Below are 18,118 nucleotides of genomic sequence, written 5' to 3' on the forward strand. Positions count from 1 at the left end.
ACGCTGTATGTTTTAAGAGAAAGGGCAGCGAGATTCATGTTGTGACTGGCTGAAGTCTGCCATAGGGATGGCAGTTACGGTGGGTGACACAGTGGCTGTGACACTTCGGTGTCCCATTGGGACCGAGCACGGGATTTCACATTTTCAGGGCACCTCCAGCACGCACCTGGAAAGCTGGCAGAAATGTATGGAGAAATCCACTCTCAGACCTCAGGATGAAAGATCTGCCTCCCAAAGGCACGATGAGGTAGAGGGACGCAGATCCCCCGTTTCCCGTGGACCGGCGTCCACCTTCACTCCCTCTCAGCGCGTCCTCCGCCCTCCGCCATTTTCCCCCTTTTGCCCGTAGCTCCGCAACCGCCCGCCAGGGGGCGCCGCGGCTCCTCGGATGAGGGGCGCGGGGGCTCGGCGAGTTCGAGGGCACTCATTGGCTGCGGTTGGGCGGGCCGGGCGCGGGGCGCCGCTTCTTAAAGGGCTGCGCGGGGCGGCGGGTGTGCGGTGCCGGGCGGGTGCTGCCGTTAGGGGCGCGGGCGGGTGTTTGCGTGCGGGGCTGCCGGGCGAGATGAGCGAGGTGGGTGAGCGGCCGCTGGGCGCGGGAGTTGGGAGGGTAAAGGGGATCCGCTGGTGCTCTTCAGAAAGTGGGAGGCTGGGTGGATGGGACGGGGGATCTGCGGGTGCGGGAGGCATTGAGCGTTAAGTGTAATGTTTGCTTTCCTAAGGTCAGCTGGGGAGGGCAGGGTGCTTCGGCTGAGCTGAGAGGTGTGCGTTGGCTGTGTGCGGGGTCTGAAGCTCGTAGCTTCTGTAAAGCTGCTTTTTAATGAGTCTCTACAGGTGTGTGCGCTCCTTCAAAGCGAGAGGTGTTGCCTTGTTTTGTGCTTTGAAGGACCGTGTGCCCCGGTGGAGGATTGGAGGTTTGAAAACCAGAGTTTAAAGGTGTTTGCAGTGCTTTCCTCTGCACGGAATCATCACAGAACAAATTGTGCAGGAGCCAGATGTGGGAGCTCATGGAGAAAATGACATCTCTGTAGTCTGATGCTAATGTGAACTTCATAAATGCTGACCTGGGAAGGATAATTAAGGAAAAGAATGTGGATAGTTCCATAGGCTAGTAGGATTGCTGCCTGCTTGTAAATAAGTTGTCTTAGGAGAAATGTTCTGAGGGCAAAACAGTATTTTTCTCTTAGGTGTGTACTTAAACAGGATGACTTAAGCAGGATGATGTACTTAAGCAGTCAGTCAAGTGCCAGCCGGAGTCAGCTTGCAGCATCCCAAATTCTCCATTGCACTTTCCCTTGGGGATGAGTAGCGATATCTGTAATTACACCTTACCCAGCACCTATTTCTGGAGGCTATTTCCTGTTGCAAAAGACCTGCCGCTGCTCTAACAAATGGCTATTCCTGTCTTAGCAACATGAGTAGAGCAAAAAGCATTGAATTAGTTCTGACTAGCTGTTGTGCAGATGTTATACTTTGGTGCTCTCTTAAGTAAAAGACTTGAGGTGAAGACCAGAGAGAGAATTGTGAGGAGAAGCTTACATTTTAGTTTGTGGGTCAGGCAAGTGGGGAAAGCAGAGGGAAGCCTCACTGTGCATTCCTGCTGCTTGCAGAGATCTGACAGCCTAAGTGCACTTGCACCATGCTTTCTATGACTTCTCCTTGTTGCTGCCTGCATTTGAATTTACTGGGCAGAGTCCGTGCTGTAGTCTTCTAAAGTAACTACACCTCTGCCACCCGCACTGGGTGCTCCTTTAAGATAGTGTTTTGGGAGAAATTCTCTGGTGAAGAGCAATGGTTGAATGATCCTGCTATACTGACTGCAGCTGTGCAAGGCACTCTTACATTATATTCCTGTGCTAGGTTGTACTTGCTCAGTAATTTCCCTTTCATAGTTTGAAATATTACTGCTTGCTTTGTGCATAGTGTGTCCTGATGAACATTAAGATCACTGCTAATACCACCACAGGGTTCTTTATTCATGATAAATTTCCTGGTGCCTCACAGAGCAGTATTTCTAGCACACCTTCAGAGTTAGGAAGATAACATTTATACGATGCTTAAGTGCAATCACTGTCTTCAGTCTTACTGTCATTCTCCAGATAATACTGGAGCATTTATCACCCACAGCTATACGGAATGAAAGCCAACAGTCAAAAGAATATTCTGTTTCCAAAAGACAGGTAGGAGCAACTGGACCAGCCCAAACCACCCCAGTTCAGAAGACTGCTTAAAAGCAGAGGCAAAAAAAAAATTAGAAAGCAAGCTCCTTAAACATCTGTTTGGATGGGGGTCTTGGTGGATTTCAGTTGTAATGCTGTAACTGATTTTTTTTATTTTCTTTGTCCTAATCTGACAGAGGATCTGAGGACAGTGATTAAAAAAGGCTCATCTTGAGCCCTGAAAAGATTATCTCAAAGTGGTGTTGAGATGGCCGAAAGGTTTCAGCTTATAATTGCTAGTATTTGAGTGCAACTTAAAATGCAGTGGTAGCAAATTCTGAAGAGAGCTTTCAGGTATTTTGGAAGTTATTTGAGACTTTTTACATGGCTTCTTATTTTACTGTCTCAAGCAAAATTAACGTAGTTCCTGCTTATGTGATATACCACTCTCCTGATGGAGAAAGCTGAAGAGGAAGCAGCCATTAATGTGACTATAGTACTCCTTTATTTTCTAGCAGCTAACTTTTTTTCAGTGAGGAAAACTTCTCTGCAGAAAAATCTTCATCTGCAATTAGTCAAAAAATATATTTAAGAGATTCTGATTGCTGTGCAAAGATCTGGCACTGTAACTCCAGGGGATTTAAGGTATAAGGATTTATTAGTTGGATCATGGAAGTGTCCAAACGTATTGCTAATGCTTCTTGGTTTTAGCTGGAGATAGTTCATTATGTACTGAATTGTGTTTTTAGGTGTTGAAGTAACTTTGGAAATCTGTTCTCGAGTAATTGAGGAGCCTTTTCTCTAGGTCTGTAGGTTTATTCCTTCAACTTTAATGAGCCTGGAGAGAATGGCCAAGCTGTTCAGAGTTAGCTACTGTCATACAGCATCTATGAGACAGATGCAACTGTTCTTCCATTAAAGATTTCTTGTCACCTAGGATGAACTGGGGAAAGTCATCTTGGGTGTTGGTTCACAGAAGAATGCCAAATCACTATATACACTCACTAGTGAGCCTTTAAGCTTAAAACTCACCTCAAAGAGTCTGTCAGCTTATCAGTGGAGTAATTATCTGACATGCTGAGTTTGTCAGGCCATGCTGACAGTATTCTTCTGATGTGAAGGCTTGCAAGAAGCGCTTTTAACTTCATACAAATATTTTTACAGCAGTCATTGCCAGTCTTTCCTTCTGTGTTGAATGGCTCTGGTTGTTGTTAGGGATCAGTCTTACTCTTGGAGTCTGACTGTAGAGTGCTTAGGTCTCTTAGCTGGGCTTGGAATACAAATAACCCCAGTTGTTGTTTCTTGAGGAGCAAGCAAGCTCCTTCCTGTTGTCTTATGGCTCTTGAATTTGGCACTGGCTGCTGACTTGTGCCCACCTCTGGGAGAATCATGAAGGGTACATGATTGTGTTACCTGTAATGGGATGTGCAGGGTATTCCTGGTTTATCAGCTCAAATCTGGAGCAGCTCCCAACTACAGCCCAGAGTACTTAATTTGTATAATTTAGAGCTCAGATTATCTTCAGATAGTTACACAGTAGTTGCGTTGGGAAAGATGTTTGCTTTACTAGAAATGTGATATGCCTAACACAGGGGTCAAAGGCTTGTCCTGAAATTTGAGCTTCATCAGTCTTTGGAGTGAGAGGAGATGCCTTTTATAACCAAAGCAATCCAAGTCAGTAATACCATTTAACCTCATGGTGTGGGTATGTTTCCAGTCTACTAGAGCAACATAGGGTGTCTGCTTCCTTACAGGTTGAGGAAGACCCTGGGATGCATTTCCATCACTTCAGTCAAGTACCCTAGCCAGGAGGTTGTTACAGAAGGAGAGGAATGTAGCCAAGAATGGAACTTCTGGTATTAGTGCTGGTTTCTGCCTGAAACTGTAACTGTTTCAGGTAATTAAGTGGGAAAGCTGAAACTCCTTCATGGATTGCTCTCCCAAACTGAGTTTAATATTCCATAGAAACTGGACTAAACTGTTGATACCTCTAGTCTTGAGACTAGATGTATTTAAACACTGAAGTGATGTTTCTAACATCAATAATCCTGATGGCAAGAAATCAGAGATAGTTTTTGTTGGGGGGAAATATGCCATGTTTGTTCACAAAGCTACTGTACTCTTGTGTGGTTCTTGCAATCTAGGTTGTGGAGGGAGGTGGTGCAAGCAGACATCTTGCAGTAGGATGAGGGGGTGGGGATATGATGATGATGACAGTGCCTTTTTTTCAGATACTGCAGTGATCTGAACTACCAGTTTCACTGAGGTTATACCCACAATAGGTACACAACTGCATAGACCTAAAGTGCAACTAGAATGTGGCAGGCTGGAGGAAGAAATCGTGCAGCTGTTGTAGGTTAGGGGTGGGACTGAAGGTGTGTGAACACTTCTATCTCAAATTTACTTATTAGCTGTGTAGTAAATTGCTTCTCAAAAGAGGAGGAAGGAAGGAGAACAAGTTTTTTTTTAGGTTTATCACTTTGCCTATTCTTCCCCTGATGTGGTTTCAGTGGAATCTGGCATCTTCTCAAACAGCACTTATGAATGAAGTTGGAAGCTAATCTCCTTAGTTTGGTGAAGGTGGTACAGTTCAGAAAGAAGCTTGTTTTCTTTCAATGTGTATAATGCTAACAGATCAAAAGAATGCTCTAATAGGAGATAGTTGGCTTCAGAAGTGTGCTTCAAGATGATATCATTTCCTTGTTAAAGAGTAATTTCAAATGAAAACCTCTGTATTTGTAAAACAAGAGAACTGCATCCAGCACTTCAATAGAAAAATTAGGAGTATAATTTCAGGCTCTAAAGGCATGTAACATATTAATAAAACGTCCCTACAATTCTAATGTATTATCAAGATTACGAGGATTATCTTTCCACCATTTCTATGCTGACTTGGTCAGGCTCATGATGAAATAAGGTATATGGTCAATATCTGATGTTATCTGTCTTATTTTCCGAGTCTATGAAATAAAAAGTAGTATGTCAGTGTTTACATGTTTTCTTTTCCTGTAACAACAGCACAAAAGAACTTCTAATAGAGTGGCTGGTCCTAGACAGTGGGTGTGTAAATCATGTGATGCTCATTGCTTGGTTGAAGAGGGCTGAGAGAAGGCTGTGTGCATCAGAAGAAAGCTATGCCTTTCTTCATCCTGTCAGTTGCAGTGGAGCCTTGAAATCACAGGGCCTTGCAACACTTTATTCTCTGTGAGGCATAGGATCCTTTAATAAAGATGAATAACAGCCTCTCTTTTTCTAAGAAAAGGTGTTCTGTTTCTTTTTTCTTAGTTGTTTAGACACTAGTTTAACAAAAATAGACATGCCAAATAAATAGAAACTAGGTGAAATCATAACTAACATTCTTTATCCCTTTGCTTTTCCATCTACTTTTAATAATGGCAATCATTCTTTATTTCTCTTATGGAAACAAATGGAGGAGACAGATCAGATAGGCTACTTGTCTCTTCTTAGGAAAAGAAATGACAGTCTTTGGAATGGGCTCAGAGCAAGCAACTGCAGAAGAGTTGTAATTGTGAAACTTGCTTTTAATGACAGGACTGGGGAGAAGTAACTCAGTTTATCCTTGCTCTCCATGTCTCTTCCCACTTTCCATATAAAAGTGTATGGAATAAGTGTTGCACTGGCTAGTCCTTCAGCTGCTATTTTCTCACCTGATCAATTCATACCAAATGATATGTACTCTTATTTATGAGCGATATGAAACTTGGAAGAAGCACAAGCTTAGTCAGAAATGAAAATTGCCTACATGCCTTGAGTATTATTTGCAGCGAGTTTTCTCTCCTCTTAAAGAGAAAAGTATTACTTTGCAGACATCAATTTTTTTTACCTTATCACCTTAGTATGCAGAGCATGAAACACAACCCAGAGTGGAGGTGTACCTTATACTGTGAGAATGGTGAAGGTAGACTGAATGATGATAGAGTGCTTTTGTTGAAGCTGATAGTTCAACAGAAGACCCAAAAAAGGGATGGGCAGGGAGAGGGAGGAGGGAAGCTATTAAAGGTGGTATCCTTCTGACTTCAAACTTTAAAGATTACCTGAGACTGAGTGTTGTGCTTGCTCATTATATGTTAGGTCTGCGGGTTTGTTGGTTGACATTTAGCTGAACATGAGCCAGCGGTGTGCCCACATGACCAGGAAAGCCAATGGCATCCTGGCTCGTATCAGAAATAGTGTGGTCAACAGGAGCAGGAAGGTGATTGTCCCTTTGTACTCAGTTCTGGTGAGGCTGCACCTTGAGTGCTGTGTTCAGTTTTTTGCCCCCTACTACAAGAAAGACATTGAGGCCCTGGAGCGTGTCCAGGGAAGGGCAATGAAGCTGTGAGGAATCTGAAGCACAATTCTCGTGGGGAGTGGCTGAGGGAAATGGGATTGTTGCCTCTGGAGAAGAGGAGGCTCAAGGGCGACATTATTGCTTTCTACAACTTCCTGAAGGGAGGTTGTAGCGAGGTGGGAATCGTTGTCTTCTACCAAGTAGTGAGCTAGAGGGAATGGTCTTAAGTTGTTCCAGGGAAATTCAGGTTGAATGTTAGGAAAAAGTCTTCTCTGAAAGAGTGGTTAGGTACTGGAACAGACTGCCTAGGGAGATGGTGATGTCAACAGCCCTGGAGGTGTTCAAGAAGCATTTAGATGCTGTACTGAGAGACATGGTTTGTGTGGATGATGTGGATGTGTGATATATGGATGGTTGGACTGGATGATCTTGGAGGTCTTTTCCAACCTTGGTGATTCTGTGATTCCTTAATGGGTAGAGAGGGAGTACTAGCTATGGTGGGATGTGTGCTAATGTTTATTTAGTGTCACAAACAGGGTCTTGGTGTCCAAGGGCCTGGCAGGAGGTGAACTGTTTTGTCACCAGCTTTATTTGTTGCTCTTTGGCTAGCTCATTTGATTCTAGTTACCCAATAGTGCCAGCAGGACTAGAGAAGCTACTGTAGAATAACCAGATAAATGGGTGTCCTGGTTTCAGTTGGAACAGAGTCTATTTTCTTCATTGTGTCTAGTATGATGCATGTCTTGGCTATAGGAGAAAAACAGTGTTAATACACCAATGTTTTAGGTTTTGCTGAGCAGTGCTATATGGAGCCAACAGGTACACAAGGAGCTGGGGAGAGACAGAACCAGGACAGCTAACTGAAAATGGCTTTAAGGAATGTTCTGTGTCATAGAATCAGAGAATGGCTTGGGTTGAAAGGGATCCCAAGGATCAAGCTCCAACCCCCCTGCCACATGCAGGGCCACAACCTCCATATCTGATATTAGACTAGGCTGCCCAGGGCCCCATCCAACTTGGCCTTGAACATGTCCAGGGATGGGGAATCCACAGCCTGTTTGGGCAGCCTGTGCCAACACCTCACCACTCTCTGAGCAAAGAACTCCTCCCTGACATCCATCCTCAACTTAAAACTATTTCCCCTTGTCCTACCATTATCTACCCTTTCAAAGAGCTGACTCCCCTCCTGTTTGTAGGCTCCCTTTAGTTACTCGAAGGCTGCAATGAGGTCACCCTGCAGCCTTCTCATGTAATGTCATGCAAAATTATAAAACTGGGAAGTTGACTGGGTGGGCTGTTTCTGCTCAGGCACTGACTGGGCATTATTCAGTGGGTGGTGAGTGACTGTGTTGTGCATTTCTTGTTTTGTTTAAAAGAAATACATGTTTTATAAGATAATCACTATTTCTCTTCATTTTGTCTTATTAAATAATCTTTATGTCAACTTGTGAGTCTTACATTTTTCTGAATTTTCCCCCATTTTACTTGAGGGCTGGGAGACTAAATGAATGGCTGTGTGGTGCTTTACCACCTGCTGATTTAAACCACAACAACGGGAACCAAATGTTTAAGATCTAATGATTTAAACTCAAAGGCTGTATGCTGCTGCACCTGAATGGGGAAAATGTGTGTTGGTTCACAGCACAAAATGACTATACTAAAAATGGAGAAGAGTGAAGAACTGCAGGGAGCCTGGCTACTTGTTTTGCTCTGATGTAGAAGGATTTGTGGAGATTTCAGGTGTGTTGTGTCATCCTCAGAAAAGATGCAGTTCAGAAATGCCCAAGCAAGCACTGATCAGGCTTATGTCCCTGGAAGTAGGACAACTCTCAGTGTAATATTATGCTATAGGTTTTTAATCTTGTCAAGAGTTAGTAGGCTCTTCTTTCCAAGTGAATTGGTGGCTCTTTCCAAGCTGAATCTATTAGCATGCATGATATTAAGGAAGAAAGTGCTTTATGAGTGTGTTTTTACAGATACAGGAATACTCTCCCACAAAAAGGTTGGCTTTAGTGAAGTAGTGTTTCTGAGCCAGATTCATTCAGCTGAGTCATTTCTGGCAAGTCGTACTACCTGACATGCTGCTTTGCCTTTAAGTCTCTGTGAAGAACTTGTGTGCATTTCAGTAAAGCCCTGAATATTCACTAGAATGAAGTTGGATTAGTGGGAGGAAAGAGTGCCCTCTTCTATGAGAACAAGGGAACTGGGCTTTGGATATGCAAGATAGACTTCCCTTCAAAAGGAACTAAACAATGCATCAGATGGGTGGGTGCAGGCATCCTAAAGTAACTGTAATGTAATGGTTGGTAGTGGAGAATAGTTGGCCTGAGATGAACTGAAGCTAAAAATGACAACATCTGAAGTGCTCAAGTCCCAAGTCTTGAGTGAGGCAGCAGGGGAGAGGTGCTTAGGCAGAAAAATAATTCTAATTAAAAAAAAAACACAAGCATGTCTTTCATTTGATTTCTAGTGCTTCTTAGTCTCTAGTAACAGTGTTCCATGTAATGGGACTACTGTCTTTTTTTTAAAAAAAAAAAAACTTTTTCAAATCTCAAGGACTAAATACTAAGTATTCTGGTTGTTGAATTCCTAAGCACAGTTTCAAAATTAGTTTGAAATACCCTGAACAATATCTTTTACTGGAACTTGAGAGATACTGTGTGGTGTTCTGGAATGAAATCTGAGCAGCACTGAAAACCAATTCCTAAAGTTCCAAACATATTTTAGTGGAATGTGAGGGGATACAGAAGATGGAAACTGCTCCAAAATAGGAGCATCAACTTGATTGGAATGAGGAGGAAAAGCAGACTAGGCAAATGAAGGTAGCTGGGCAAACAGGTTTCTGCAGATTACATGGTGAAAAAATACGAGGTGAGGCTTCATAGCTGCTTCATACGTATCACTACTCCACTCAGATCTGACAGATGCATACTCATCACTTAAAGAGAGAACAAGCACATTGTTGGCTTGGCACACATTTAAACTACATGTGCCAGCACACGTGTGCTGCAGTTTAAGCAGGTCAGCCAAATGCCTAAGGCAGGCTGACTTCATGCCAGTTTTAATTGGCCAGTCAGACTTGGCTAGCTATCACTTCAGCTCGTTTCCCAAGCTATGGCACAGCATTAGCATCCAAGCCAAGCTGAATGCATCTCTACAGAAAGATTACGGGAGACCCTCAACTTGCTTTACAAGGATTTTGTTCTGAGTTCTGCCTTGTGTTCCTTGCTTTGAATAGAAGCTCGGTGCATTTTCACCCTGGAGCTGGTTAAAGGGATGGATCTGCATATGTAGAAACAATTAGCTAAGGATCTAGCATTACTCTTGTAAATTGTGGGGAAAAAATGAGAGTTACAAATCCAAATTCTAACAATATCTTTTGTGGTCATATCATATAAGCCTTTAAAATTAATAGATGTTTTCATCAGACTGCAACATGTCAGGCAGCGCACAGCTGGATCTAAGTGAATGTTGTAATCTGCTTTCTGTGTGAAACTCAGGTCTGGTGGGATATTAACAAAATGACTACGTGGCTTTATTTTCTGGAGGAACACATTGAGGTCCTTTTTTAATGACTTTATGTAATGGGTTGTCATTAACCACATCTGAGTAAGATGACAATATCTTGCTAATGTGGAGTGGAGAAAATGTGAATTCTCACTGAACTTGAATTGGAAAGGATAGTTCTGTGGAGGAGTATCTGAGACAACAGTGAGGGAGCTTTTCTTGAATTTGTTTGACCAGTTTTGCAGAACTGCATACAAGCCAGCGGTGTGTGATTGCAGCCCAGAAAGCAAACAGTATCCTGGGGTGCACCATAAGAGAGGTGGGCAGCAGGGAGAGGGAGGGGATTGTCCCCCTCTGCTCTGCCCTCATGAGGCCCCATCTGGAATACTCTGTCCAGGCCTGTGGTCCCCAGCACAAGAAAAACATGAAGCTTTTGGAAAGGGTCCAGAGGAGAGCAGAAAGATGATGGGAGGGCTGGAGCACCTTGGCCATGAAAGAAGTCTGAGAGGAATTAGACTTCTTCAACCTGGAGAAGAGAAGGCTCTGGGGAGACCTTGTTATGGCCATCCAGTACACAAAGGAAAACTACAGGAAAGATCAGGAGAGGCTCTCTTCCAGGGAGTGTAGTGGTAGGACAAGGTGTAACGGCTTTGAACACAAAGAGGGGAGATGTATATTAGATAATGAGAAGAAGTTCTTCGCTGTAAGTGTGGTGAGGTGCCGGCATGGGCTGTCCAGAGAAGCTGTGGATGTCCCATCCCTGGAGGGGACAGGGCCAGATTGGATAGGGCTCTGGGCATTCTGGCCTGGTAGGAGGTGTCCATACTCATGGCAGGAAGGTTGGAACTAGTTTGTCTTTAAGGTCTCTAGAATCCCAAATCAGTCTGTGGTTCTGTGATTTCCTGAGAACTTGTTCCAAGGCTAGGGCATTGCAGCAACTGAAAAATATTTAGTCCTAGGTCAGGTGAACCTGGTGAGTATGTTCTTGGAGTCAGGGATGTTGGGAACTACCTACAGCTACACTGAAACTTGTTTTCCTAATTTCTCTGCTGCTATTAACATCAAAGCTGATAGTAGCATTAATTTCACTGAGCAGCTGCAAGGTCCAGAGAACTTCAGACTTGTGGAAATCTGTATTTTTCAGCCAGCTCTTGGATGAAGCCAGTGATCTATCTTTTTTTCCTCTGCATTCTATGTGAGCATGTATGAGTGCTGTCCCTGAAGCTTGGCAATCAGTGTGACCTTGTGCATCACCCCATCCATTTTCCTTCTGAGTGTTGTGGGGTTATTTCTAATCGCTTGGCTGCTGCTTGGATGCACAGTGCCAAGGCAGCTTTGTTAGGAACTGCATTGCACTGGAAACAAAGCTGCTCCCCCAAAGTCTCAGTGGGTCGCTTTCAATGCAGATCTGAACAGTGAGGGACAAATTTCTGTCAAGTACAGCCCAATTTCAAGGCAGCTTCAGCTGCCAATTCAGAGTTCCCTGCGTAGGGATGTCCTGGTGGCGCAGAGCCAAAGATAACGGGTCTGCATCATCTCTTTGTGCAGCCCCTGGGTAGGGTGCGCTGCCAAGGCTGCAGTGTGCTCTCAGTCCAGTGATTTCCCCTGCTGCTGGAACAGCCCCTCAGAAGCTGCTGTCAAAACTGCAAATGGCTCTCGGGCTGCTTGCGGTTGCTGTCTGTGACCACACGGCCTGCCTGGAGGGGTGAGGAGCAAAGTGATGCATAAAAATCCATGCTGCTTCCTCATGCTGTTGTCTTGAAAATCAGAAGGCTTTTCCCTATGGTGGAGGCAGGAAGTTGCTTTATATAGTGACTTGAAACTGCTGTAATCAATAACTTCTCAAAACCTGTCTGGGCAGTTCTAGCAGGCTGTAGTAATGTCTGTTTACCCCAGAAATAAGTAAGAATGTGGGAAGAAAATGAGAAGGAATTTTGTTTGAGTTCTACAGCTGGAAAAAAAAAAAGCTAACAGAAAAAACACACCCAAACTTCTGCAGTCTGGGAAGATGCACAGTCTGTTTTAATAATGATAAAGTCGATATGATCAGATATGAAGCAATTTGTCAGTGCAGACTTCTGCCATCAATAACCAAGCTGTCCCTTGAAGACAGCCTCTAACTCAATTACAGCTGGGTTTGTATCTTGGCAAATTAAATTACCCTCAATTTCAGCAGAGTTTGGAGGAATTAAATATAAAGTAAATATTTGTTTAAGAAAACCAACACCATCCATAATCAGCTATATCATGCCTGAGCAAAGAGCCTGACCCCTTAATTGGCTTAGTACATTCTTCCCATCCAAGACTGCTAATATTAAAGGGTACTCAGGATGCCCTCTGTATTCAACACTTTGCCCAGGTCCCCAAGGTTCTGATTAGCTCCTCATCAATTGCCACAGCTGCCATTAACTGTGCCTGCACAGCTGGCCAGGGCTTATAATGGAGGTATGCTGTTTGTGTGTGGCTGTCTCCTGTGTCACTGAGCTGCTTTGGTAGTGCCTGGTTGCCTGGTGTTTCTTTGAGATTGTGCAGCATCACAGGGAGATACAGATTCATGTTGAACTGGCAACTGATTAAATGTTTTGAGATCTGTTTAGTAAACAGTATTTTGAATCGGGGCAATAGGATATTTACTTTAAAATTTAAAAAAAATGTAATGATTCCAAATAACTTCTTTTGAGAACACTATGGCTTCCAGATTCTTTTTATCAAGAACTTTTGGTCCATCTGCAGTTTAAGCTTTTTAAGAGAAAGCCAGTTCAGAATAAAATTAGCTGTTGAAATCATTGGGAGATGCAAGGAAATCTTTCTTCTTAGGAGTGCTGTGCAGCATTGCTGGAACAGATCACCCAAAGGATGTGATGGGGCATCCACAACCTGGACTGGATCATACTAGGAATGGGTGTTCTGAAGGTTGGTTTTCTGTCCCAAACTGCCTTTTCTGGAACTGTGGTGCCAAATTTAATGCTACCAGTAGATAAGAACAAATAGGATTAAAAAAGGAAGAGACCATCTGAAGAATTCCAGTCATTTTTCATTTATACTTCACAGTTTAATCAATCTATTTTTATGTAATTTAAATGTTCCTTTTGGGTCACCTTAATATTTCCTATTTATCAATTTGCAGTGTAGTTTGTGGATACAGGCATTACCATCCTTCTCCAAATGAGAGCTGAGGTATTTTTTTTGTTAGTTGGCGTTTGAAGGCTTATTCTATAGTTAATTTTACCCTGTTTATCTTGTGCTTAACAGAACTTAACGTGCAGTTTAGAGATCTTACAGTACCGCAGTAAGATTCCAACTCTCATTCAAGCAACTAATGCTGCTGAAGTAAACACAAGTACTTGTTCACATGCAAGTTCTTCTGTAAATAAGCCTTGCAGGATCAAACCCTGTTTCCTGCAGGAAAAAAAAAAAATGAAGGATTACTTCTCAAGGCTGGCATGGTAATTAACAGGATTTGGGAAATACATTCTTGCAGCTGCTTTCAAAATTAACTTCAAAGATTCCATTAATCCCTGCCTCAGAAAAAAAAAAAAAAGTGATTACAAATGTCTTCGGAGAAATATTTACTTAATAATGTTTTAATTCAGAATATGCTAATAACCTAAATATTAAGCAAGCTACCGTTTGTGCTAATTATGTTGATTATGTTTGGTGTTGGTGTAAATATTCTGTTTAGAACACTGCATTGAATTTGAATACAAAATCAGCAGGTTTTCAGTGTGTTGATTTATAAATTTGCAGCACTGCTTTGGTGAAAGTGGGGCATAGTTCTCCTCTGTGCTATTAGAATCTATAAATACAGCACTGTAAGTGGGTTTCTGCATCTCAGACGGTGATTCTCTCTGCTCCTTATTAGCTGCCTCCCTCTTCAGCCTGGAAGCATACTGGGTGCTAGTGCTGAGGATTCACCTCAAACCCAAAAGCTCTGTCTGGTCAAAAGTGAGCTAGCTGCACTTTGCTGATTGAGGCAAGTGCCTGAACTCTGCGAACACCCCCGTGATTAAGGCACTCTGTCCATTGGGTGAACTAAGCATTTTATGTAGACTTATTCTTAAGTAGTTTAAATGACTAAAAGGTGCAAGGATGTGAATGCTGAGATTCAAGTTCTATCATTTATAGAAAGATGCAAGGAATTTGCACAGGTAGATGTTTCTGGAGGTGCTATATTTCGGCAGCTTGGTTCCACCAAGCTGTGACTTCTTGCCTTTTGAAGCTAGGCATGCCTCTGGGCAAAGGGGGAGGAGAACAGAACAGTCCTCAAATGCCACCACAATTTGAATCACATCTGTTCATCTCAGCCCAGTTCTGGGATTTTAATGTATAAAAATAGCCATAGGAGATCCTTTAAAATTAATGACAATCAATAATACAACACTGCTTGACCCATGAAGATAATTACAAAAATAGTCAGAGTGCCAGGGATTGTTTAATTTTGACAGCCAATATTGAAAGATGAATCCTGGCACTCTTGCTCTGGCAATATTATGCTGCCCTGGCAACTCAGGATGGCCAGAGAATAGAAAATTCCCACTGTGCAAAGGGACATAAAGAAAGTGCTACTTAGGTTTCTACTCTTTCACAAAGATCTGAGATCCCAGGGTGACAGAAGGCAGGAAAAGGTGGTAGTCTCCAAAAAGTCACTTCTACCAGAAACTTAGTCATATAAATGAATGCTTTGTACTGAAGTATACATTTTTAAATGTTTTCCATTCCTGTTGAGCACTCAAAGATCTGATCTGTGACTTCATGCAAAGATGTGCAAGAAGTCAGCAAATACATCAGACTCACGGATATATTCAAAGTATTGGCTAGATGCTCTGTGTTTGTTGCTGTTACCTTAAATGCAGATGTCAGAGGACAATTTTATCTCATAAATATTCAGTCTGTGATATGAGGAAAAAAGTGGGGAAACTTGTAAAGGTGGCAAAATAAACCAATGAGAAGAGTTTACTTTTAACAGTTTTCATAGTGATATTCAAGCTTCTCTGGGACTCTTCAGTTCTGACTGTAAGTGTTCTTTATGTAATTAGTGGGGTTTAACATTAATCTGAATCACAAACTGGTGTTGGAAACTTAAAATTGGAGTGAATGTGTGACAGTTTGTGCATGGCTCTCCTGTCATACACCAGGACACATCTTATTGTTCTCCATCTTCATGCATTTTGATATACAATTCCCAGGAATCTCCAGCAAAGAAGGATTTCACCAACTTACACTGAAATTCCAAATTCAACAGAGTATATCCACTTGTTCCAGGTCATAGCTGTTTGCTTTTTGCCCATACTTAAATTTTGGGTCTTCATCTAGTTTCTGATCTAAATTAAATTTTTGCTAGAGCTTGAAGGAGGAGCTGTTGCACAATAACCATTGATTTCAGTCAGTTCCAAATGTCACCTCATCACAGAACTGTTTTCCTGTGCCATGCATGTGTATGTAATGATCAACCAGCAACAGTAAATGGTTTCCTCAGCGTCCACTACCTATTTGTTTCTTTTTAATTGAATATTTGACCTTTGTTTTCAATAGCAAATTCATACCAAGTATAAAAAAGCACGGAAAACATCATTTTCTTGTAATCAGTAATTGCATGTAGTGCACTTAGGCAGGAAGTATATGAAAGATGAGGCTATATGAAGGATGTAGCTTTGTGTGTTTTCTGTCTTTATTTATATCTAATTTATTGCCTTTAGTGTGTAGGAGTGGACATGCAATTGTGATGTCCTCAGAATTCCACCTAGGGAAAGAAGATAAAAAGCACTATGAAGTAACGATGCAGCAATAGCTGTATAAGTGTGCTTTGGGATCTTCCTGCACCTATAAGCAAAGTGAGTGAGTTCAATTGCGGCTTATTTCATTAGTCTAAACCTCTCTGGTACCTTCAGAGATCAACAGACATTAAGTAAAAATCAGCCTAGAGCTTTGTTTCCTTCTTTGTTCCTGAATGACGTCCACACTGCCTGCGCAGATTCGAGATACTGAACAGGAAATACTTAGTTCTGTAATCAGTGGGCATCAATTTAGTGCATTTCCAGGTTGTTCTGCTGCAAACTAGGAAAACTACAAGCTGTACTTGGAGAACTTGGGAAATCCTTAAGTGAATATTTACAACATTTTTATTTGAAGAAAAGTTATAAACTTATAAGTTACTAAAATATATTTTTCACTACTTTTCTCTTTCTGGTGCTAAAGCAGCTGTTTTTGTTAATGAAATGAAATATTCAGATACATCTTATAAACTTAACAGAAAATTCTGTATAGAGAACAGATATCAGTGGTAGCAGCACAGATTAAAATCTCTCTTGGCATACAGCTGGCTGACCCATGACACAGATGTATTTTATGCTGCATTGTACCAACATGTATTTCCTTCTGTCGCACACCTAATGCCTTTTGTGTTAGAGGCAGACCTGGTAGCAAAATGAGGCTTAAGAAAAGCCTAGGATTTGTGCAGATTTCCCTGCTGTTATCCAGTTGATGAGAACAGAGCATACTAATGATACACAAAATATGTCAGTGAAATAGTTGTTTTAAAAAAAAATCTGATTCAAGGCCACACCAGCCATTTCTGATATTAACTTTACAGAAACTTTCCAATGTTTCTGTTTTTTTTCTTTTATTCTTGAGAGCTCTTTTTTTTTTCTTTACGGTAGAAACAATATACTTTTAAACATCTGCAACCCCTGCTTCACTAGGATGCAGCATGCTATACCACATGGGCCCTGCACTCAAGTGAAAGATAAAACCATTTGACCCAATTGTCAGAGCTTCCTGACAGTCTCACCTCCTGATATTGGGCTTTCCATAGCTCCTCAAAAGTAATTCCTCTGCCCCAAGAAACTTCATAACCACTGCCTGGATACCATCCCTAATGCTGAGGTGCAACTTTGAAGTGTTGCTGAAAGGGTCCCGAAATCTGAATATAAGAGGGAATGTAACAAAAAGCAAAAATTAGGTTTGGGATTGCAGGATAGGTTAGGAGAATGAATAGAAAACCTCACTGCAGTAATTTAATGTTCTTATTGAGAAATCCTCCTGGCTGAAAACTCACTTTTTGCCCTTAGTTTGTACACCTGGAGACTAATTCTGTAGATTTTACACTACATTAGTGAGCTGCACTGTATGGCACTAAGAATTTAACAGGGAAGTAAACCTATTCTTCTCCTATATTCTTCTCCTACTGTGGTTCCTGGCAGTAGCCCTTTTTCCTTCATCTTCTGACAAATTGGGATTGACTTTGATTTTTGGAGACATTTTTAATGATGTGCCTTTGATGTTGAGCAAAACCACTGAGTTAAAATTAATATAGCCCCAAGCAGTCATAAACTATGTTTCCTCCTGCGCAACATAGCAACAAAACTGTTTATCCTGTTTTACTGGATAATCATTATGGCTTTAGACTCATGTTCCTTTTGGCTCAGTTGTTTCCTCTTCAATACCCAATGGACAGTTTATTCAGTGCTTCTGTCCTAGTCCTTGCCTTACAGAATCTGGGGAACTTCAGAAGCTTTGAGTGATGAGAGATGGCTATGAGTTACAGGAAGCAAAAGGATTAGACTACTTTTAGCTTTTAAAATGTGGTCAGCAACTTGGGGATTGTTTGTTTAAAAACAAAGCTCAGAAATTAGTACTATTTTTTTTCCTATTTCAATGTTATTAATTTAATTTGTTTGCCTTGAGGACAGTATCTGTTATACCAGATTTTGAAGGGCTTTAATCCATTGCTTCTTGAAGATACTCCTCCTCATGTTCAGTCCTTTGTTTGGAATGACATTGGAAACCTAAGCCTTGTTTGCAGCCAATGTGGTAGCATTGTGAAAGGTGAAGAAAGAAGCAAGAAGCTAATGCTAATAATATCAGCACCTTGAAAATGTGCTTTTTTTAATAGGTCCAGTGAATGTATTGAAGTAAAATACTTAGGGCTTTGCAAGTGGATGGATGTGTTGTATATGTTTTTTTTTTTTTTTGTAACAAGAAACTGATTTTCTCCTTCAAATCCATTAGTCTTATTTGGAATACAGCACAGTGCTTTTAGATGAAATTATGTATGCAGCAGAGAAGGAAGGGCTATCAGAAGCTTGTTTAAGAGGCTTTCAACCTTTATTCTATGTCTAATGGTCCCCAAACAAGCTTTGTGTATTTTAGCCTGATTTTTAACTTA

At 41.7% G+C, this 18,118-nt stretch overlaps 1 protein-coding gene across 1 annotated transcript in view; it reads left to right on the top strand.

Annotated features, from left to right (window-relative positions):
• The first annotated feature begins 443 nt into the window (after positions 1–443).
• PCP4 (Purkinje cell protein 4) overlaps positions 444–18,118 on the top strand; it is a 51,601-nt gene continuing 33,926 nt past the window's right edge. The window contains exon 1 of the mRNA XM_031612573.2: positions 444–571. Coding sequence (XP_031468433.1) covers positions 563–571 — 9 coding nt within the window. The 5' untranslated portion in view covers positions 444–562. The remainder of the gene's footprint in view (positions 572–18,118) is intronic.

This window comes from Phasianus colchicus, chromosome 1 (genome assembly GCF_987193195.1).
Source record: "Phasianus colchicus chromosome 1, bPhaCol1.hap1.1, whole genome shotgun sequence".
In the NCBI taxonomy this organism is placed as follows: domain Eukaryota; kingdom Metazoa; phylum Chordata; class Aves; order Galliformes; family Phasianidae; genus Phasianus; species Phasianus colchicus.